Source organism: Mixophyes fleayi, chromosome 1, assembly GCF_038048845.1.
Source record: "Mixophyes fleayi isolate aMixFle1 chromosome 1, aMixFle1.hap1, whole genome shotgun sequence".
Classification (NCBI taxonomy): Eukaryota; Metazoa; Chordata; class Amphibia; order Anura; family Limnodynastidae; genus Mixophyes; species Mixophyes fleayi.
In genome coordinates this window covers 205965895-205990556 of record NC_134402.1, presented here as the reverse complement: position 1 = coordinate 205990556, position 24662 = coordinate 205965895, and the positions used below count along the sequence as shown (strand labels likewise).

Sequence of the window (24662 nt, the reverse complement as noted above, 5' to 3'; positions counted from 1 at the left end):
TTAAATATCCTATTTTTATGTATTTTAATAAAATAATCATTATGTACTTATTTTTCATTAACTAATATCTGTAACGAATGTGGATCTGTTACTCTGGCTGTAATTGTGGTTTCTTTTTGGATATTGTTTGATAACACACAGGCTCTCCTACAGCTGCAGAGAACATTGGCCTGATTCATTAAGAATCTTAAATGAAGAGGATCCTTATTTCAGTCTCCTGGACAAAACCATGTTAAATGCAAGGGGTGCAAATGAGTTTTCTGTTTTGAACATAAGTCATACTTGCCAACTTTCTTCTACTTGCTTCCGGGAGCTGCTGCGGGGGAGGTGGGCCAGCGGGGGGCGGGGCTCCAAAATCGCGTCATTTTGGCCAAATGCAGCGATTCCCGGAGACTCGCGGTATTTTGGCACTAATTTTCCAGATGCGGGATTTTGCCATACTCTCCCGGGAGTCCAGGAGACTCGCCCAAAATGCGGGAGTCTCCCGGACATTCCGGGAGAGTTGGCAAGTATGACATAAGTTAAATACTGACTGGTTTTTCATGTAACACACAAATTCTTGATAGCTTATTTGTACACTGAAATTTAAAGTTGATATGTGTGTGTTACATGAAAAAAACAGTCAGTATTTAACTTATGTGCAAAACAGAACACTCATTTGCACTCCTTGCATTTAACATGGTTTTGTCCAGGAGACTGAAATAAGGATCCTCTTCATTTAAGACATACTTACCGACTTTCTCCCATTGCCTTCCGGGAGCTGCAGTGAGGGGGGTGTGGCTCCAAAATCGCGTCATTTTGGACCCCCCCCCCCCCCCGTGACGCAATGACGCAAACCCGTCATTTTACAGTGGGGCCAAATCCGGGAGTATTTTGGCCCTATTTCTGTAGATGCGGGATTTTGCCATACTCCCCCAGGAGTCCGGGAGACTCACCCAAAATGCGGGAGCTGCCAAGTATGATTTAAGATCCTTAATGAATCAGGCCCCAGGTTCCTATTTCTCTATTTATCACTTCTTGAGAGTAATCTCAGTATCATCTTCTATTTTTTATCTTCCAAACACATATTACTTTTATTTATATGTAGTATTTTATGTACAATACTCAGGGTACAATTTGTGTTGAGCACATTAACATTACTTGCATAGGAAAAGGTGGCTATGAGCATTAGGTTCTGTGGATAACAACAATTTCCTCCTAATTTTCATTCAGTGAGATAAATACGTCGGCAAATGTTTTTCAGTGACTTTGCAAAGGCATGCCTGGGTAAGGAGTTTTCTCTGTGGGGTAGAATTCCACTTTTAGTATTCCCAGTAGGGCAAGCTCCAAATGTTTTGTGTCACCTAGATGTGAGAACTGAGAAGATAATTCAACAGGTACAGAAACTTAGCCATTAAATACCGCTTAAAATGGTGCAGTATTTTTATGTTAATTGTTTCACAACCTACATTACTCATTTTTATTGCTATTTTTTTGGTGATTTACATGGTGATGTGCTATTCACCATATGGGGAGCACAGGAGTACTGGCGTATGGTGCCCGGACTCAATAGGTGGTCAGTGGCGGGGGCACACTAGGGGGCCTGCTTGTCCATCCCTGCTGTGTCCTTCCCAGCATCGCCATTGCTGCTGTGAGCCTTGCAGTGGTGTTAGGAACCCCAACAGCCAGCACCACAAAACCCGGAGTCTACTCTGTAGCCTGGTGTTCGCTGGAGCCCCTAGTGGTGGGGACAGAGTTGGCTGCAGACTACAGAGGGTCGTGTATTGCGTACTGACTGGGGGGAACCCCAGGATAACGAAAAGGGTCAAATAGGTCAGAGGCAAACTAGCAGAGTCAGTATCCAGGCAAAAGATCAGGGGTCACAGGCTAGCAAACGAGGTCAAAATCCAAGCAAGAGGTCAAAAGGTCACAGGCAAAAAGCGTAGTCAATTCCAGGCAAAGGTCAGCAACAAAAATCAGGTCAGAGGATATCCAGAGAACGAGCAGAGTAGTATACAGGAAGCAGGGACTATAACCGGCAGGGAGGGCTGCCCCTTCCTGCCTTAAATACCAGTGTGAACCAATAGGAAGCCCTCCCTGGGAGGACAGGAGAACAGGGCCCAGCTGGGCAATAATTACAATTTTCATTTGCGCACGCGTTCGGCTGACCTAGGTGCCGGGACGCGGCGCTACACCCAAAGAGCGTCTCGACCGTTGCCTTGGCAATGGCCGGGACATAGTGGAAGTGACGTCCCGGTCGTCATGACGACGGCCGGGACGAGAGGGCACTAGAGGAAGCGAGTCGCGGAGGTGCCTGAAGCCGCCGCTGCTCGTTACAGTACCCCCCCCCTTGAGGAGGGGTTAGGGAACCCCGACAACCAGGTTTTCCCGGGAATTTTTTTGAAGAATTCGAAAAGTAGCTTGTCAGCATGTAGACTCCTTTGTGGCACCCAGGACCGCTTCTCAGGGCCATACCCCTTCCAATGAACAAGAAAATGAGTTTGTCCTTGGACCTTTTTTGAGTCCAAAATTTTCTCGAATTCATATTCTTGCTGCCCATCAATGGACAGAGGCTGAAGTTTAGAAGATCGTTGATGTCAGAATTTCTTCATAGAGGAGCGAACGGGTTTCAAGAAGGAGCAGGGGAATGTGTTGGGTATCTTTAATGATTCCGGAAGCTTCAGCTTAAAAGATACTGGGTTGATTTGTTTCAGGATGGGAAAAGGACCAATAAACTTAGGTCCTAACTTTTTGCATGGTTGGCGGAGTTTGATATTTCGGGTTGATAACCATACGAAGTCCCCAACCTTAAAGGAACGGGCGGAACGGTGAAGATCGGCAAAAGCTTTGGACTTAAAAGAGGCTCGGAGTAAGGATTGATGTACCAACTTCCAGATTCTTCTAAGCCGGGTGGCCGTAGACCCAGGTTCACAAGACTTATCGGTAGGCGAGAAAGACAATGAGTTGGATCTGGGGTGATATCCGAAATTGCAGTAGAAGGGAGAATGTTGGGATGACGAATGGCATGCATTGTTGTAGGCGAATTCAGCCCATGGGAGAATGTCCACCCAGTTGTCGTGGCTTTTAGAAATATATAATCGTAGGTATTGCTCCAAAGATTGGTTCACTCTCTCAGTCTGTCCGTTAGACTGTGGATGGTAAGCAGATGACAGACTAAGATTAATACCCAGCAGGGAGCAAAATGACCTCCAGAAGGCTGCAATGAACTGAGAGCCTCGGTCCGATACTATATTTTCAGGGAGACCATGGATTCGGAATACGTGTTTAATGAATAATGATGCTAGGTTGCGTGCTGAAGGTAGTTTACACAACGGAATGAAGTGGGCCATTTTACTGAACCTATCTACAGTAACCCATATGGTGTTGCACCCGGAGGAAGGAGGTAAGTCGACAATAAAATCCATGGATATGTGAGTCCACGGTCTGACTGGAATGGGCAATGGTAACAATAGCCGGTAGGTGATTTCCGAGGAACCTTGTTTTTTGAGCACAGATCACAAGATAGTATGTATTCTTTAATATCCACAGACATAGATGGCCACCATACCGCCCGGGATAAGATTTCAGTGGTCTTGGCAATTCCAGGGTGTCCAGAAGACTGGTTGTCGTGACATTCAGAAAAAACTGTTTTCCTGAGGTGGATAGGCACAAACAGTTTGTCTGTAGGAGTTTCAGGAGGTGCTTGCGATTGAGCTTGTGACAGAATTTTCATCAAATCCTGAGTAAATGCAATCAAAACCGATGAGGCAGGAACAATCGGACACGGCTCAGTGGTAGGAGTCTGACACGAAATGAAACTACGGGATAAGGCATCTGCCCTAGGGTTCTTCGAGCCAAGCCGAAACGTTTCAGGCACCGCCGTGGCTCGTTACAAGTGGAAGGCAGTTGTCAAACGGCGATCGGAGATGAACGGCAGGGGAAGGATCGCTCCATTCACCAAGGTCATGTGACCTGCACCCTTTCTTTGATGAGCATATAAAGGGCATCTGTGGAGATTTAGATGAGGGGCATGTGGGGGCATTTTAGGATCAGTGATGTGGATGTGCCAAGGTACAGTTTGGATGTATGTATAATATACTGTGTGATCTTATATACTGGGTTAAATTATTGCTCGGCTTCCCATATCTAATGTACCTATATATTTTCCAAACAGGTCCCAACATTCCATCCAGACAAGAAACCAGCAGCAGGTTGTAAAAGTTGTATTAATAGGTAAGGGAGAGCAACAAAGTCCACCAACAGCCTTGTCCTTTAGCCATCCTAATTTTTTTCTTAACATCTCATGCTAACTCTCTCTCTCTTCCTCTAACTCTTTCTCTCTCTTTCTCCCTAGCTGTCCTTTATATGTCACCTTCCTCAATGTCCTGTCTATCCCCCTGCTGTGTTTCTACACTACATCTTATTTACCTCCTCCCTGCCACCTTCAGTCCTTCTCATCCTCTCCATCCTTACCCTTTCTTTTTTTTTTGTTTTAGTTTCGTGGTCAGGGTCTGGCGAGACGTGCCCCTTGGCAAGGGCCCAGTGGCCTTGAAGTCCTCCAGGGTCATTTACTTGTTGCCTCGGTACAGTAAGTACAAATATATCCCTTCCCAATCTTTGACCTGCCTGCTAAGAGCCCAGTCACTGAGAGCAGGAAGGCAACTCAATCTTTCTGGGGACTGTTAGTAATAGTACACCCTGACCTGATCCCCATTCCCTGACTACACAAGATTCGCTGTAACATTAGTAGCCCATCACAGTGACCACACTGACCTCAGCAGACCACTAGACCTACACTGATCCCAAACCCAATAGATTGTAAGCTTGTGGGCAGGGCCTTTTCACCTATGTCTGTTTTACCCAGTTTGTTTATTAGTTTACTATGGTTGTCCCCAATTGTAAAGCGCTACGGAATATGTTGGCGCTATATAAATAAATGATGATGATGATGATGATGAAACCCAGTCTGCACTCCTTTTCAAAAGTTAATCTAAGTGTGACCATGCTGTATTTTTCTAGGTCTCTGGTCCAGTACCATTTCCGAGGAGAAGCAGAAGGCTTGGCTGCCACACAGACTTCCCTGTGTGTTGAAGCCTTGAGCTCTCTTGCAGAAGACTTCAATCAAGCAGCCGTGATCAATACTTAATTTATTTGAAGTTTATAGTTTATTTATCCACACACTACATAGCAATATGCCCCCCTGCCATCACATCCACACATTACATAGTGTAACAAAAGGAGGCATTTAGCTGGCAATATGCAGAGAAAGCAGGAAAATAGAGTAAAACATTTGTGCAGTAACACACCTAGATTCAATGTAAAGACTTATGTATGAAAAGCAATAGTATAAGTTTGGTTAACTTACATGATTTGAAATCCTTCCTCTCTGCAAACAGACAGGGTGTGTCTGTCTGTTAGTGCAAACAGAGCCAGTGATGGGCGTTTCCTTTTAAAGAGAAGGTGGGTGTGTCACCTGTCCATCAAGTTAAGGCTGGGGGAGGAGTATCAGGTATAAAAGCTTGTTTGTATCACTTATTCAGGGAGACCAACGCTGGGGTAGCTGGCTGGTCCTGAGAGAGAGCTGGTCTATGTATAGCTAGCATTTAGGGTCTCCAAGTATTGCTGTGAAATCTGTACGGTGTCAAAACATTTACCATCCTGACAATAAAACTACATAAAAAGGAAGAAGTTGTTTGCGTGTGCTTCTGCAGTAGCAGGCTCTTGCCACAATAGCCACATGTCCCCCTGCCATCACACACACACTATATAGCCACATGTCCCCCCTCCGTCACACACGCACATTACATAGCCATATGCCCCCCTGGCCAACACATACGCACATTACATAGCCATATGCCCCCCTGCCATCACATCCACGCATTACATAGCCATATGCCCCCCTGCCATCACACAGACACACACACATACGCACATTACATTTAGAGGCGCCCCTAGACTTACATTACATTTACGCACACACTTACCTTCCAGCCATGCTTCTCGGCACACATGGGACGGCACCTGTCATGCGGTGCGCGTCCCATGTGACCTCTGCAGCCACACATAGGAAGAGGGAGGGATCCAAGCCACTAGGGGGAAGGTGGCTGGTCCTGGGGAAGGGGCCAGCCACCAACTATACTACGTGTCCACATCCAGCGGCTGGCATCTCGGGCTGGTGGGGGGGTGCTATTCCTAAAGACCTGAACCCACGTTACAGAAAGATTCAGAAGAGGAACAGCAGAGAAGACCTGTGTCATGAAGTAGATGCTGAAACATCATTCAAGATAAATTTGCTTCTTGTGGCACTTGATTTCATCATTAGTGAGCTGAACCAGTGTTTCCAATTATTGCAAAATATTTGCAATTTGTTTGCTCCAATTTTAAAATTGAAGACTCTGCCGGAAGAACAATTGGTGACATCCAGTGAAGCTCTGGTCTCCAAATATCCAGAAGATCTTACACCATCTTTATTCAGTGAACTTCAACACATTCAAAAAGTCTATGATGCTATATTTAAGAGCCCCTTGGGTTCACTTGACTTGCTGAATAACATACAGCCTACAAGTTCGAGGGATATTTGGAGAAGTTTGCACTGCTATCAGAATTTTCACCACCCTTCCACTCTCTGTGGCTGAAGGAGAGCGAGCATTTAGCAAACTGGCCTTAATTAAAACTATCTGCATTCAACAATGAGTGAACAATGTTTGAACAGCCTTGCACTTCTCTCCATTTAACACATACTTGCACAGAAATTGAATTTTAAAGACATAATACAAGATTTTGCATCCAGCAAAGTGAGAAGGTGGTCAACTAATCTGTAGAAGAATCTTAAAGCTTTTCCTCTTTCTTGGGGAGTTGGGGGAGGTACTTGGTCGTCAGGGAGAAGGGGGTAATTGACGGGGACAGGTGTATTTTTGGGGGGTTACATCGGGAGCGGGGCTCTGCCTGCCTGCGTCATTTGTACTGGGCCCCACGATTTTTGATGGCGGACCTGGCAGCAAGCACACTGTGGAGTGTCAGTCCTGTAATCAGGTGACCACTGGTAAGTCAGTGAAATACACAGTATAGTGTCAGCTCTGCAGACAACAGGTTACCACTGGGATGGCGGCAAGTACACTGTGGAGTGTCAGTTCTGTAATAAGCAGATTACCACTGGAAAAATGGTGAAATGCACATAAGAGTGTCAGCTCTGCGGACAACAGATGGAGAAAAGGTGGATGCACTGAGGCAACAAGGATGTAGGAGCTGCTGGTTGAGAAGGAGCTAACCACACTCCTAGAATTGCTATGGAAAGGGGGATGTCACCTTGCGCTCAAGTACATTAATGAGTGGTAACCAGTTTAAACTGGGGGTAACCGTGATAGGTGGGTAGGTATGAATGCGCAAACAATAATACAGAGGGATATGCAGTAGTGACAGTATTATACAATAATGAACAGTTATACAGTATTAAACAATGTAGGACAGTAATATGTGCTATTACTGAGCAAATAGTTTGTTATGATGTTATTGGTAACGTGCCAATAGGCAGACAGATGTCAGCAGTACAGCAGTCTGCAGTGTCTTCAGTGTAGTAACCTTGGATGTACAATAGTACTGTGTTCAGAATGGTGGTTAATATATGTCTATCAGGTGTGGCATTTGAATGAAATTACCTTCAGATGGTAGTGAGTGCGCTTCCAAGTACCATCAAGACGGGTGCCTTGGATCTTATATGAGGTCCCGAATGGTGTTTGTAGATGCTACGTTTGGTGTAGCTGGTGTGCCGGTGGACGTATCTGAGTGAGGTAGTTTGGATCAGACGGGCGATGGTATTTTGATTGGGCTGCTATTCAGTCGGAGCTGGGCGCTGGGTGCTGTGTACCCTCCCCGCTGATGTTTTTCTGATGAGCGCTATGTACTGCACATGCACGGAAGATGAAGCTCGGAGAAATAAAGGCTACATAGTGAAGTGCTGCTAAATGAATTAATGGCAAAAAACGGCTGCACTTACATATAGGTGATGGTTATACAGCGATATACAGCAATGGGTATGCAGGAAATGTGTATTCTCCAACGTTTTTCGTCCGTTCACAGACTTTTTCAAGGAGTTTCCTTCCATGTAGGAAGTACGTGGAAGAAAATTTGTTCATGATGTAATGCCTCGACCTGGAGGATGATAGGTTTGGTACGAAATTCCACAGTTTCATTAGCAATGCAGAACCCATAGATGGCTGTGATAGAGACTGGAACCTCCAGAGGTACAGCGGATATGGAGCCCTGCGAAATTAAAGAAAGAGAAATAAAATTCCCAGCTGCTGCAGAATCTCAGACAGCGGAGGTGTGAAGGGAACCCGAAGACCCGTGGAGAATGACCGGAAAGGAGCAGATCTTGGGAAGTTCAGGAGAGAGAGAGATTTTAGAGAGCCCTAATCTAACCTCTCCGGAGCAGGTTAAGGCCTGGCATTTCCCGACCTCTTGGGACAGGCATTCAGCAAATGACCAGGATCTGCTCAGTATAAGCACAATTTATTGTTAAGTCTCCTGTCACGTTCTTCCGGAGTCAGAAGAGAACGCCCAATTTGCATGGGCTGGTCCTCCAGTACTGGATGTAGAAAGCGGGGAGCTAACTTGACAGATGAACAGATGGACAATTCTGGGAATTGTCATTCTCGGAAGATCTTTCACGAAAGTGAAGGTCCATACGATTACATAATGAAATCCTAGCGTCTAAGGTGGTTGGAAGTTCCTGTGAGGCAAGGGCATCTTTACTTTTGTCCGACAGGCCTTGCCAGAAAGTAGCCACCAAAGCATCATTATTCCATTGAAGCTCAGAAGATATGGTTTGGAATTGGATGACATATTGAGCCACAGAACGAGAGCTTTGACTGAGGCGAAGAATACTAGCTGCAGCAAAGGTTACTGTTCGGGGCTCAACAAAAATGTTGCGAAATGCAGCAATGAAGGCAGCACTGTATGCCAGGAGTGGATCATCTCGTTCCCAGAGGTGGGAGGCCCAGAGTAAAGCTTGACCCAACAACAAAGAAATTAAGTACACCACCTTGCATTTCTGGGTAGGGAAATTTTGTGGTTGCAACTCGAACTGTATGGAGCATTGGTTCAGGAAACCACGACAGGATTTGGGATTCCCATCAAACTTGGTAGGAGTTGGAATCTGTAGGTTAGAGGTAGAAGCTGAAGCTGCCACTGGCGGAGGAGGGTTCACTGGTGGTGCAGCAGGTGGCGCTTGCAAAGAGTCAATGTGGGCTGCAAGGTTCTGAAAACCCTGTAGGAGTTGACGTTTGATTGCGTCCTGCTGTTCCACTCGATTAAGCAAAAGATGAAGCATATCTTTGGCTGATGGTTCCACAGCTGGATCAGCCTATTCTTACTGTCACGGTTCGGGAAATGGATCCTTCGGTTTGCTCAGATTTGCACTACTCAAGTAAGGCGTGGAGTCTAATGGGGAGACAGTATTCACCAGGAACCACCGCACTGTGCTTTGGCCTTTGCTGCGTTTATCCTGCAGGACGCGATCCCTACTAGGAGTACCAGGCGAAACCCCTTAGGAGAACATGTAAAGAAGGTCAGCAATGGCAGACAACACAGGGAAAAGAGTAGTGACGATCGGCAGGTACCACTGCAGAGATGACAGCAAGTACACTATGGAGTATCAGCTCTGTAGTCAGCAGGAGAAGAGGAGCCACGTCTAGCACCTAGGAAGTAACTAAAAGAACAGGCACCAGACATTAGTAGAAAGTGCCTTTTAAACTCTGGAGCCAATACCCTCAACCATTGGGAATTGAGCAGAGGGAATGAATAGATCGGGTCTGCGTAATGAAGATGGCGGTGGTCAGAACGTACAAATTAATGCAAAAACAAAATAGTTTTAAAATAAGCCCACAAAATCCTTAAATATATGACATAGAGCACCTATCAACTTCTGATGCAAATTCGTAATCAGCCAGTCACAACTAATGCTGGTGACTATCATCATCAACATATGCAAGTGCAAATGATATGGCTACTGATAAGCATATATGCATCTCTATGTTAGTCTGTCTCAGTCGCATTTGTGTAACCTGGCGCTTGGCTCTAGTATACCCCTGGAATATACATACCAGAAATGCAATTTCCTTTAAAAAGCATTCCAGCATACAATGAAATTTACGGTTCCACCATAAGGATGGAAAACACATTTCAGGCACCTGAGGGGAACCACTGTACCTTCAAGTTCAAAATGGCAATAGGGAAAAGAAGTATCAAAGCCACGGAAGAAAAATACGTATGGGACAAAAGATACTTCTGTGTTTATTTTCAGAAAGCAAACAGTAAGATATCTTGACACATATTTGTAGCAGAGGCTGTCAGACTTGCAAAAGCTTCAAAAATACTGGTATGTTCTAGTAAGAAGACTCCACACTTTAGGTGACTGTTTTAATTAGAGATGGTCACTGACCCCCGTGTTTTGATTTTGTATTTGGTTTTGGATCTGGATTACCGTCGTGTTTTGGTTTTGGTTTTGCAAAACCACCATTGCGTGTTTTGGTTTTGGTTTTGGTTTTGGTTTTGTTTGGTTTTGTTTTGCTATTTTGTTGGAAAATCAATGTTTTTGGGCCTAAACTAACCCAATTTAGTGCTCCACCTGTTTCATAGATAAGTAATCTAATTGTAAAGCTAATAAATTATCAAAAAAACATTTTAATTCCTGGTAGGTAGGCCTTCATTTATTCTACACACAAAACAGATTGTCTTCCTCTCCATCTATGCATATTGGCAATGTAGCCATCGTCTTTGGATGTATATTATACCTTACACTTATAGTTAAATATGTAAAGAAATGGAAAAAGGCAGTTTGCTTTCTGTCTCTATAGGCCCCCCTCCACTTGTTGAAAAAAACAAAAAAATCAGCCGTTATAGACTGTACAATATTAAGAGAAATGGACAAAGCCAATTTGGGGTCACTCTGTCTATGACACCCTACCCTTAAGGAGAAATTGCCCAAACAGCAGCCTTTCAAGATGGTACGTGATATGGAAATGCCACAAGTCCTTTTCCTCTTTGGGGGTAGATTGCACCCTACACTTACATAGAAAGTTTTAAAAAGATGTTATCGTCATCATCTTCAGCTTCATCCTCACCCTCATCAGTGTGTATGTCATCATCACAGACTATCAATTCATCGCCGCCATTAGAGAACAGTCAGTGCTTGGATGTCTTGGATGGTGAAGGCCTTCCTCGTGGAAGATGTAGTTCATTTTTATAAACGTCATTTTCTCCACATTTTTGGGAAGTAACCTTCTACGGCGATCACTGACTACGCTCCCTGCTGTGCTGAACACTCATTCAGAGTACACACTGGAGGGTGGGCAGCTTAAGCATTGCAAAGCAAGTTTGTACATGGGTTTCCAAATGGCCTGCTTTTCTTCCCAATAAGGAAAGGGACTGTCTGACATTTGCATATCAACTACCTCTTGAAAGTAATCCTCCACCATCCTTTGCATGTTTATACTCGTATTGGATGGAGTTATGGGCAAAGTGACACATTTTTTTGAAAAATCCTTCAAACCAGCCCACATGTTAAATTGTTCTGGTCTGCCCCCTGCGTCTTCCCTGCTTCTTTTTGGGAAATTTAATTTTTTACGAGCAGCAGCAGCTTGAGAAAGTGAAGGAGGACACAGCTTGAGAAAGTGAAGGAGGACACGTCGTCAAGCCAAGGCCCAGTTCAGCGGCCAACTTGCTGAGCAATAGCTCCTTGCAAAAGTTCACATCTCGCTCAAATACAAGTAAAGACTCAATGTAGGTCCTAAACCTTGGATCAAGCACAGTGGCCAAAACGTACTGATCCGAGTTCAAGATCTTAATAACTCGAGGATCATTGTGAAGCGAATGAAGTACTTGATCGACAAGGCCAACATACTTTGCTGAATTGCTTGCTTTCAGCTCCTCCTTCATTTTCTCAAGCTGCTTTTCTAATAGTCTAATTAAAAGAATGACTTGGCTCAAACTAGCAGAGTCTGCACTCACCTCACACGTCACAACTTCAAATGGTTTCAGCACCATGCACAGCACTGAAAGGATTCCCCACTGTGCCAGAGTGAAATACATCCCCCCTCCTTTCCCAATGTCATGGCTTGTGCAATATGCTTGGATGGTTTTGCGTTGTCCCTCCATCCTCTGAAGCATGTACAGGGTGGAATTCCACCTAGTTACCACCTCTTGCTTAAGTTTGTGGCAGGGCAAGTTAAACTGCTCTTGGAGCTGCTGTAATCTCCTACATGCTGTGGCTGAATGCCTGAAATGGCCTGAAATTTTACGGGCCATCGAAAGCATCTCCTGCACCTCACGGTTATTTCGTAGGAAGCTCTGCACCACCAAATTGATGGTGTGAGCAAAACAGGGAATGTGTTGGATATCACCCAGCTGTAATGCTCGCACTATATTGTCGGCGTTATCAGAAATTACATACCCTGGGGAGAGTCGAAGTGGTATAAGCCATGTATCAATCACATCTCTCCATTTGCGTAACAAATTGTCAGCTGTATGCCTGTTAGAAGCCGGTGATACAAAGAGTGGCCTGCCTGTGACAAATGTTACGTAGTGGTGTACATGCTGCTGCTGTTCCTGCTGGTGAAGGTGAATGACCAACCCAGTGGGCTGTCACAGTCATATAGTCTTTGGTTTGGCCACTTCCACTTGTCCACATATCTGTGGTAAAGTAGACAGTGGGCAGAATGGCATTTTTCAGCGCAATCTCTACATTTTTACACACTTTTTGGTATAGTTGTGGAATTGCTTAACGGGAGAAATGGTGTCGCGATGAAATTCTGTAACGCGGACACAAAACCTCAATTAACTGTAAAAAACCAGCTGAGTTTATTGTGGAGATTGGACGCAGATCTAACACGCAGATCTGCCTGACATTTCCTCACGACCTCATCTCCTCGGGACGGTCTCCTGGTGACCTCTGCTGCCTGGTCTCCCACCTGCCTTCTCCTCGGGACATCTGCTGCCTGGTCTCCAGCCGCCTGATCTCCTGCTTCATGTCTCCCGCAGCCCGGACTCCCGCCGCCTGGTCTGTTTCCCTGGACACCTGCTGCCGACTCCCACCTGGATACTGGGCATCCCCTGCCCTGCGACCCTCAGGAACTCCTGCCTCACTTGTTCCTTATCTGAACCTGTTCCTGGGACTGTCTCCGTGACCCACCGTAACTCCACACCTGTTCCTGAACTCTGCTCCCGCGACTACCTGTGGACTACCCTGATCTCTGGACTCCCTGGACTCTCCTGTTCCTCCTGGTATAGGCTCTCTGCGGCTATCCATTACATTTACTACCATGTGTTTTTTCCATTTTAAAATTTACTTTAGTTCTTTTAACTTATTTTACTTCAATTTAATTTTATCTTATTATAGTGTATTCTACCTTAATTGTATTTGCACTTTAATTAATTTATCTCCATTTTATTCTATCTTTAGTGAGAGGGAGATCTTTAGTGTATTTTACCTTAATTGTATTTGCACTTTAATTTATCTCCATTTTATTTTATTTTTCTCCATTTTAAATTGTGTTTGCCACTGCCTTTTGTTCCTGCTCCACTTCATTGTTTTCTGCAGTCCTTCCTTTGTTCTTGTCTTACTCTGCTTTGTCAGCCCATATCTAACTCGACCACTATGGCTCACTTCTGGCCCCCGTTGCTGCCTTCACCTCTGTGCTAATTGCCCTTACCCTCTTCTTGCCCCTTCTCTCATTCCCAGTCCCCCCTGTCTCTCACCATGCCGCCCCGCTCCTTTCCTATAGCCATCCTCTCCCCTAACCCCTTTCTCTCGCCCAACTCTCACTGCCCCACCCCTCACCCTCCGCCTCGCTCCATCAACCCTGATAATCTCATCCGCATTTCCCCTCTTCCCTGCCTCCCTTTCTCTTGTGCCCTCTAGAACTCCAGGTCCATCTGAAAGAAACTTTCCTCCATCCATGACCTCTTCCTCTCCAACTCTCTTAATCTTCTTGCCATCACTGAAACCTGGCTTACTTCTTCTGATACCGTTTCACCCGCCTCTCTCTCTTACGGGGGCCTCTCCTTCACCCAGTGGGCCTCCTCCTATCCCCTAACTGTACTTTTCGTGTCATTCCCACTTTACCTTCCCTCTCCTTCTCCTCCTTTGAAGTATACTCCATCCGTCTCTTCTCCCCCATCCACCTCTGTGTCTCCGTCATCTATCCTCCTCCAGGCCCCTACTCCCTTTTCCTTGACAACTTAGCTGCCTGGCTCCCCCACTACCTTTCCTCTGACCTTCCCTCCATCATACTTGGCGACTTTAATATCCCTATTGACAACTGTTCTGACCCCACCACCATTAAACTTCTTACCATTTCCTCCTCCCTAGGCCTTACTCAGTGGACCTCTTCCCGCACCCACTGTCTTGGTCACTCCCTTGACCTTGTCTTCTCTCATCTCTGTGATCTCTCTGACTTCTCCAACTCTCCTTTCCCACTATCTGACCACCACCTCCTCTCCTTCACTCTGTCCTCCTCCCCTGCTCCTGCCTCGCCCAAAGCCACCCTCACTAGATGTAACCTGGATGCTATTGACCCCACCTCCTTCTCCTCCTCTCTCGAAACTCTCCTTTCACCCCTTCCCTCCCTGTCCCGACCAGGCCTTCTCTCTCTACAATCACTCCCTTACGACTGCCCTGGACGCTGTTGCCCCGGGGCTCTTCTATCCGCCGACGCCGCATTATTCCCCAACCCTGGCACTCAAAACTCACCCGCTTCCTCCAAAGATGCTCTCGCACTGCTGAACGCCTCTGGAGGAAATCTCGCTCCCTGGCTGACTTCCTCCACTTTAAATTCATACTCTCTTCTTTCTCCTCTGCCCTCTCCCTCGCTAAACAATCCTTCTTTAAGTCCCTCATTTCTTCTCAGTCCTCCAATCTCCGCCGCCTCTTTGCCACCTTCAGCTCCCTCCTCTCCCCCCTCCCCCTCTGTCCCGCCTTCCCTCTCCGCTTCTGACTTCGCCACTTTCTTCTCTTCCAAAATTGAGGCCATCAGACTGAACATCTCCTTCTCCCCTTCTCCCGCCACCCTCATCGCTTCACCTCCCCCCATCAACCAACTCTGGTGCTCCTTCAGCCCTACAACCGGTGAAGAAGTTCGCTCCCTTATTCTTTCCTCTCCGCCCTCTACCTGCCCACTCGATCCCATTCCCTCCCACCTCCTTCGCTCTCTTTCTCCAACGGCCTGCTCTTACCTAGCACACCTTTTCAACCTATCACTCTCCTCTGGTGTAGTACCCTCCTCTTTAAAACATGCTCTTATCTCTCCTATCCTCAAAAAACCCAATCTTGACCCCACCTCTCTTGCTAATTATCGCCCTATCTCTCTTCTCCCCTATGCCTCCAAATTACTTGAGTGGATTGTCTGCAGCCGCATAACCAGGCACCTCGCGGACAATTCCCTCCTTGACCCTCTCCAATCTGGCTACCGCCCCCTCCATTCTACTGATACTGCCCTGGCCAAGGTTACTAATGATATCCTATCAGCCAAATCCAAGGGTCACTTCTCCTTACTCATCCTCCTTGACCTCTCTGCAGCCTTTGACACCTCTCCTGCTGCAAGCTCTTCTCTCTCTCGGCCTTTCTGGTTCTGTCCATGCCTGGTTCACCTCATACCTCGCTAATCGCTCCTTCTCCGTATCCACGTCTGGTTCTTCCTCTCCCCCTACCCTCTCCCCGTAGGAGTCCCACAGGGCTCTGTTCTTGGCCCTCTACTCTATTCGCTCTACACTTCCTCCCTTGGTGCTCTCATCTCCTCCTTCGGTCTTCAGTGTCACCTTTATGCTGACGACATTCAACTCTATATCTCCTCTCCTGATCTGTCCTCCACCCTCCTCGCTTGGGTATCCGACTGCCTCTCCGCCATCTCCTCCTGGATGTCCGAGCGCTTTCTCAAAATCAATATCTCTAAAACTGAACTCATTGTCTTTCCTCCGCCCAGACTCCCATCCCACCATGACCTCTCCTCTGTCACCCAACTTCGTTGCCTGGGTGTCACCCTCGACTCCTCTTTCTCTTTTGCCCCCCACATTCATTCCCTTGCCTAAGCCTGTCGCTTCCAACTACACAACATCGCCCGCATCCATCCTTTTCTCTCTCAGGATGCCACCAAAACTGTCATCCACGCACTCATCATCTCCCGCCTAGATTATTGTAACCTCCTCCTCGCTGGCCTCCCCCACTCCCGTCTCTCCCCCCTCCGCTCTATACTCAATGCGGCCGCAAGACTCATCTTCCTCTCACGCCGCTCCTCCTTTGCCTACCCTCTCTGCCTTGCCTTACACTGGCTCCCCTTCCCCTACAGAATCCTTTTCAAACTCCTCACCACCACTTACAAGGCTTTCTCCAACTCTACTGCCCCTTATATCTCTAACCTCCTTTCCATTCACACTCCTGCCCACTCCCTGCTCTCGGCCAACGACCGCCGCCTCTCCTCCACCCTTATCACCACCTCTTCCCACTCCAGAATCCAAGACTTTTCCCGTGCAGCCCACCTTCTCTGGAACAACCTTCATCGTTCCATCCGTCTCTCTCCTACTCTGTGCTCCTTCAAACGTGCACTCAAAACTTACCTCTTCCTCAAAGCCTACCAACCATCTACTTAACCCCCATCTCCTCCCTTTAGCTCGTCCTCCCTTCTCTCCTCTTGCCTCAACTGGCTGCTCTTGTGCCTGGTCTGTTTACCCTCCCTTAGGATGTAAGCTCGTATGAGCAGGGCCCCCTCCCCACCTGTCTCCATACCTGTTCTTCCGCTCCGTCTTTACTGCATATGACTAGCCGGAGTTTCTGAAGTATTGGTACTTTTTGTTCATTGTTCTGTATGGTTTCACCCTGTATAGTCTACTGTTAGTACTGTGTGCGGTGCTGCGGATACCTTGTGGCGCCTAACAAATAAATGATGATAATAATAATAACATTGCAGCCATGGCGTCTGTGATTCGCTTGGCGACTGTGTGACTGCTGTCATATTTGCTTCCCCTTGCAAATGATTGTTTCACAGTTAATTGCTGAAATGTAGGACTGCTCATTTTCTTGACCTGCCTCTGGGATGACGATTCACCCCCAGCAGCAGCAACAGCAGCAGCAGTGGGCCTAACGCTTTCTTCAGAGGAATTAATAATAGTGCAGGAGTCATCCAGCCTTAAGTGGGATGCCGGGCTAACTCCGAGCGCTACTGAGGATATTGATGAGGATGGTGTGGTGGGTGTATTTTGTAGCCGTCGGGATGACGGTGAGCGGAGGGTCTTAGCTGATGATGGAGTGCTTGTATTTTTTTGGGAAGAACTTTCAGCTTTTCCCAACACTTTGCCATGAACTTTCGTTAAATGGCGTAACATAGACGAGGTTCCAAGATGGTTAAGGTCCTTCCCTCGACTGACTGTGGCTTGACATACACTACAAATGGCTATACAATTGTTGTCTGGATTTGGGTAGAAATAATTCCACACATAAGAAGTGGATTTTTTTGTTTTATGCCCAGGCATGACAATGGCCTTTTTCTTGTCACGTGCCAGAACTGCTGCCACTAGTGCAGGAATTACACAAACAACCTCATCCTCATCAACATCCTCATTAGCGCCCTCGTCGCCTACACAAATCTCCCCCTCATCCTCTTCTAATTCCAAAGTGGCATCCTCAATTTGGGTATCTCCGGCTACACTCGGGCTATTAAGGCACACATCAGCAGAATGCTCACGATTAGACATCCCACTGTTGGATGGACTCTCCACAGGGATTGTTGTCATTTGTGAATCAGAGCAAACATTCTCCTCTAATGCCTTACTGTTATCTTGCAGCTCAGCTTTGACGCGTAACAGTAGTTGTGCACCAATTGTAGGCTGGGTAACTTTTTGGGATCTGCCACTAATAGTCAAAGGTGAAGGCCTCATTCTCTCTTTGCCACTGCGTGTGTAGAATGGCATGCTTGCAATTTTTTTTTTATCGTCACTTAACTTTTGCTCAGTTACACTTCTTTTTCGCTTCAATACAGTAAATTTTTTGGGGGTTTTTGTTTTTTGCACTAATTTGGAAACACTCTGTTGTTTGACATCGCCTTGGCCAGATGATCTACTGGGAACACTAACATCAGGACTGGTGACAGAACCTGGTTGCTCATTCTGATCATATGTAGACTGCTTTGAATCCATTCTGAGCCCAAAGCACTTGTACTGCTAAAAATTACTTGGTAAGATACTGCTGACAGGTAGTAATTTTGACAGCCAGAAATATTTATGCACAATTATGGGGGACACCCCAAAAGCACTGGGGAGTGCTAAATATTATTTGGTAGATACTGCTGACAGATAGTAATTTTGACAGCCAGAAATATTTATGCACAATTATGGGGGACACCCCAAAAGCACTGGGGAGTGCTAAATATTATTTGGTAGATACTGCTGACAGATAGTAATTTTGACAGCCAGAAATATTTAGGCAAAATAATGGGGGACACCCAAAAAGCACTTTGAGTTCCAAATATTGAAAAAAAACAAAACTCCTCTATCCTCCTCTCTTCTCTAGCGATTTTTGTTAGCACAATTGCAATCAGAATATTGTATTCTCTGTCCCTGCTCTAATCAGCCTGTGACTACACCCTTCTCTCTCCCTCTGTCAAATGGAGATGGATTGCTGTGGAGGCGTGTATTTATAGTCTTCAAGTATCGTGAGAACCGAGCCCTGAGATCCGACGGCTTCGATTTGGATTCCGGGCTACTCGGCTCGGTACTCGGATACCCAAAGTTCGGGTGGGTTCGGTTCTTGAGGAACCGAGCCTGCCCATCTTTAGTTTTAATAGTAATATAGAGGTGCTTAAAAGAACTTCTTGCATGGACACGACCCCTTTGTAACAGTATCAATAAATGAGTACTTGTCATGCCAAAACTGGTAATTTTTGTTAAAAACTCTTTGTGAAAACATGACACTTGTAAAATGAAAGCAGAAAAACAAGTTCAAGAAAATTAGTTCAGCCAGCATCTACCAATCTTCTACCATTGCTAGCTGATTGTACTGGTCTAAAGAAAATGCATCAAGAATGGTTCAAGAATTACCCCTTTATGCTTAAATTTGTAGATATCGTCATCATCAATTTTTATTTATACAGTGCCAGCAAATTCTGTAGTACTATATAATTGGAGATATGTTGTGTTTACTTGATGTGACACATAGTGCCTACATAGCTCAGAAACTGAGAACTTGCACAATTTGTTTTTGTTGTCAATATGTCATGTTTTCCTGTTGCAAGACTGCAGAATTATGTATCTGAGAGATGCTTTTTAAATTTACTTTGGTAATAGAGAGTAATAGAGGGTGCAAGAAAACTGTGTGGATTGAAATACCAAATAACAAGTACAAAATAACCATCCTTGGCTTTAAAAATTAACTGTTGACTAAAGAAAGGTGACCATTATTGCTTAAGAGGTATTGTTGAGCAAAGAAAATTTTCCAAAATGATGCAATTTGTCTCACCCCGCCCACCTCCATCCTCCCACCACACCCCCTCCCTGGAGTTTTATTTGCTATATTTCAGAGATGAGCGGGCTCGGATTATCGCGATAATCCGAGCCCACCCGAACAACAGTGCGGATCCGACGGCGATCCGAGCACTGTTCGGGTATTTCCGGCGGGGAGAAACACTGAAAGCGAGGCTGAGCTCCAAATCCCGCCGTCGGATTCTCGCGAGACTCGGATGAGAACACATTTGTAATAGTAAGCCCCTCTGATCCATTCTGATTCGGCTACATCAGTAGGAACAGGGCCACACTGGTTTCCCTTTCAGTCAACATACTGTGTGGAGCGCAGGGCCACGGGAGTAAGACCTCTTTTATAAGGTATAGTAATATAGCATGTGGCTTTTATGGGACCACGTCAATGTCATTGTCTCAGAGCAGTCTGGAACAAAATTTACTGTACAAGAGAGACATGACCAATATATGCTTGAAATATTTGTGAGCTTAAAACCTGTCTATTAAAGTGAATTTCACCTTATGAATAATTCTATTTTGCATTCAAGTCTCCATTTATATATAGTTATATTGAAACAGAAAGTTTGTTCTAGAACTAAGTACTCCTGAATGTAAATTTTATATCTTGATTGTTTGAAATATTGCTCTGCCACTGATTGTTAGAACATGGTACTTCACCTGCCATTATTTAACGGAAGTCATTTTTGTCATTCTTCTCCTTTATATGCTGGCTTATACACTGTGTACGCTTAATAAGATTGTGGGCCATATTGTTGAACACACTGCATATGAAATATATTTCTGAAGTATAACACTTGCAAAGCATCCTGGAAATCTATTTGGATAAAAGGTGCTATATAAATGCAAATGTATTATTTATTGTTATCATCGAGCTGGAGTAATTTGAAAGGTATCTTCATAACAAGGAAAAAATTCATTTTAAATAACCGCTTTAGTAAGTTTACATTGATGTCCTTACTTGAGGTTTGAATCTAATGCCAAACACTTTCCTATTACAACAATACAATTGCATTTAAATAGTAAACAAAACATCAATTTATACTGCAATATCTAACTACGTTCACTGTTCCTGCAGTAAAAAGGAATTTCTACTGCAATATCTAACTACGTTCACTGTTCCTGCAGTATAAAAAAAATACTACTGCAATATCTAACTACGTTCACTGTTCCTGCAATCCAGAAATATTAGTACTGCAACCTTTTGGCCTAAAAACAATATTGTGAGGTGTGAGGTGTTCAGAATAGACTGGAAATTAGTGGAAATGATTGTTATTGAATGTTATTGAGGTTAATAATAGGAGTGAAAAAAAACCAAAACTGGTTTTTAGCACTTTTTATGCTTTTTAAAAAAAAAAAAAAATCAGAACCCAAAACCCTAAATCAGAACCAAAACCTTGAGTGGGGTGTTTTGGCAAAACAAATCAGAACCAAAAACCTCAAGCTAATCAAAATACAAAACAAGAAACACTAAAAGTGGCCGGTGCACACCCTTACTATATTTCAGAAATACTGAAAAGGTTATAAGCTTTGTAAGCATTTTCTTGTGACAATTATATGGATATATTTTTCCTATTTGTAAATTACGCGCAACCATCATACACAGACTTGCATGGACAGACAGATACATTTATATTCATCCCTACCTGTGGAAGTCTGTACTTGTCTCTCATATGCATTCTAAATGCTGCCCTCTCTGCTTTCTTGTGAGCAAAGGCGTGATCCCGTTCTATCCTGTGTACACACAATACTGTAACATCAGTGCATATCTTAAACAACATATTGACATCAGTGCCGACAAACTATCCTATGACATCACATGTACAATGACTATAAAGTAATGTTCTACAAATATGTCACAGAGTATTCGCTTAATCTCATTAGGTTATCTGATGGTGTCTTAATACAAGACAATGCAGTTTTACAGAAAATAGATAAAATAATGCAAATGTTCTACATAACAAAGTATGAATATATTTAGTGCATGGGTGCATATTTGATCTACATCTTATTAAAGTGTGAGAAACACTTACTTTTCTTCCACCAGCTGTCTCTGGTACTCCTCAAATTCTTCCCGTGTCATACCCTTGGACTGTGCAGTTTCTTTCCCATCTGGATTTTCTTTCACTTCTGTTTCTCCCCCAAGGTTATTCCCCAAATTCTTCATGGAAGATCCCATCATCGTTTTTAACATGAAAGCCATATTTGTATTTCCTATGTATCACGTTTTCCCCCAAGAATGTTTCCCACACTAATTTACACCACAGAAGATGAAACCAACACTATTACAAAATCACAGTTTAAAATATTACCTTCAGGACATACGTAATTAGTTTACACTATTGCTATTTCTCTTCCCACTCTGTATTTCTTACAATGTGCAAGGTGAATGTGTCCCTGCACAGACAGCCTTAACCAGCTTATCGCATTAAGTATTAGAGAGGTGGAGACACCTGCCTTTATTTTTGCACACATTAAGGTTGCAAAACCCTATGTAGTTGCCCTAACTGAGCTTGTAGATGAGTCCATAACAAAATAAATACCCGATCCTGCGCCCTCATTAACATTATAGAATATTTAGCACAGATTAGATGTAGCTAACATTATATAAGTGTAAACATGAATAACCCCTCCCAATGTTTGAATTAAGTGTCAAAGGGCCTGATTCATCAAGGTACGCAAACGCAACCATATCCGCGTTGCATTCTTTGAGTGACTGCAAAAACACACCCTCCTGTGGTCTTCTACATTTAAGGCACGGAATTAAGCAGCGCAAACGCAATAAAACACACCCACCTGCGGATCTTTAAACAAGGCTCAAGCACAAGCGACGGATCACAAGTGATTGACGGGAAGCTTATGCATACGTTACGCCCACTGTGGGAGGGACATGAACAGTTTGTTTACACAGAACACGACACAATTGCCTGGGGCTTATTTTTACGGGATAGCTCTTTACTCATTGTTCACTGCCAAATAACAATGATGTGGCACACTCTGAACGTAGTTTTTCCTTTGCTAATAGTTAGTGTGATACATACTTTTTAACTGAAACACACATGGCGTTTCTGTGGTTTGAAATTCAAATCGACGAATAGCATGCAAAATGCATGGATATGGCTACCTTTAAAGCGCATATATAATGACTCGATTAAAATGTATATGTATGTTGTACTAGAAATCCATCTGCCTCTTCTGGAAAATGCATAGCATACTCTTCCATAAAGGATATACACACACAAAAGAGTGTCTACAATCTCCACACAGATTAAAGGTTTTAGTCTGGATTAGAATTTATGACTGTCTTTATGGGAAGTGGGAGAGCTACCCACTAGGCCAACCTGAAAAGGTGAAAAAACACAGAGAGCACCAACAATACAGCATGCGTGCTACACAGGCAAATGACAATTAATAGTACTCCTCATTATTCACACAAATTTCAGACAAAATAACAATCTCACAGGTAGCTCACTGGTTAGCACTTTAGACTCACAACACAACAGCCATGAGTTCAAATACAAACCATACCCATAACAATTGTCTGTACATTGTGGACTGGAATCATTATGCTAAAAAGAAACGCAGGAACTTGACACAATGGTTTTATTATTTAAATTTGATTTGTTCTACATGCTCAACTACATTGTAAAATATGCCCTCCTAATTATCCTGTATTGTAAAAAACTCATTTTTTGGGGGGAGCTTTCGAAAAAGCCTCACAGTTCACAGGCACATTATTATTAAGGATGAGCGGGCTCGGATTCCACTAATCCGAGCCCACCCGAACAGTGGAGATCCGACGGGATCCGAGCACTGTTCGGGAACTTCCGCCCGGCAAAAAGATCCGAAACGAGGCTATGACATCCAAGTCTCGTGTCGGATCTCGCGAGACTCGGATGTCATAAATTCTCAGCTTGCGGCCGCCATCTTCATTTCGCCTGACATCAGGGAAGAGGGAGGTTGTAGGGTAGTGGTGCTCCTGCGTGATCAGTCCAGTGTATGCTTGTGTCCAGTGCTCTGTCCTTGCTGAGTCCAGTGGTGCTTTATGCTTGTGTCCAGTGCTCTGTCCTTGCTGAGTCCAGTGGTCCTTTTGTCCTGTGCTCTGTCCTTGCTGAGTCCAGTGGTGCTTTGGCCAGTGTCTGTCCTGCTGAGTCCAGTGGTGCTTTAGTCCTGTGCATTTTTGTGCTAAGTCCATAGTAATTTTCTAATTATTAAAAAATTATACAAAAAAAATACAAAAAAAATATTAAAAAATAATTTAAAAAGTATAAAAAAATTCTAGAGCAATATATTATTGCAGTCCTGAAATATTAGTACTGCAATACCTACGTTCACTGTTTCTGCAGTCCAAAAAAATAGGAACTGCAATCTATTACTACGTTCACTGTTTCTGCAGTCCAAAAAATAGGAACTGCAATCTATATTACTACGTTTACTGTTTTTGCAGTCCCAAAGAATAGGAACTGCAATCTATATTACTACATTCACTGTTTCTGCAGTCCAAAAAAATAGGAACTGCAATCTATTACTATGTTCACTGTTTCTGCAGTCCAAAAAATAGGAAACGAAATCTATATTACTACGTTCACTGTTTCTGCAGTCCCAAAAAATAGGAACTGCAATCTATTATTACATTCACTGTTTCTGCAGTCCCAAAAAATAGGAACTGCAATCTATTACTACGTTCACTGTTTCTGCAGTCCAAAAAATAGGAACTGCAATCTATTACTACATTCACTGTTTCTGCAGTCCAAAAAATAGGAACTGCAATCTATATTACTACGTTCACTGTTTCAGCAGTCCCAAAAAATAGGAACTGCAATCTATTACTACGTTCACTGTTTCTGCAGTCCAAAAAATAGGAACTGCAATCTATATTACTACGTTCACTGTTTCTGCAGTCCCAAAGAATAGGAACTGCAATCTATATTACTACGTTCACTGTTTCTGCAGTCCAAAAAAATAGGAACTGCAATCTATATTACTACGTTCACTGTTTCTGCAGTCCAAAAAAATAGGAACTGCAATCTATTACTACGTTCACTGTTTCTGCAGTCCAAAAAATAGGAACTGCAATCTATATTACTACGTTCACTGTTTTTGCAGTCCCAAAGAATAGGACCTGCAATCTATATAACTACGTTCACTGTTTCTGCAGTCCAAAAAAATAG

The 24662-nt window shown here is 44.2% G+C and overlaps 1 protein-coding gene across 1 annotated transcript in view; it reads right to left on the bottom strand.

The window, feature by feature from the left end:
* LOC142107037 (complexin-4-like) overlaps positions 1 to 21904 on the bottom strand; it is a 260451-nt gene extending 238547 nt beyond the window's left edge. Inside the window, exons 1-2 of the mRNA XM_075190171.1 lie at positions 21525 to 21904; positions 21138 to 21225 (exon numbers count right to left, since the gene is read on the bottom strand). Coding sequence (XP_075046272.1) covers positions 21138 to 21225; positions 21525 to 21694 — 258 coding nt within the window. The 5' untranslated portion in view covers positions 21695 to 21904. The remainder of the gene's footprint in view (positions 1 to 21137; positions 21226 to 21524) is intronic.
* Between the last annotated feature and the right edge of the window lie 2758 nt (positions 21905 to 24662).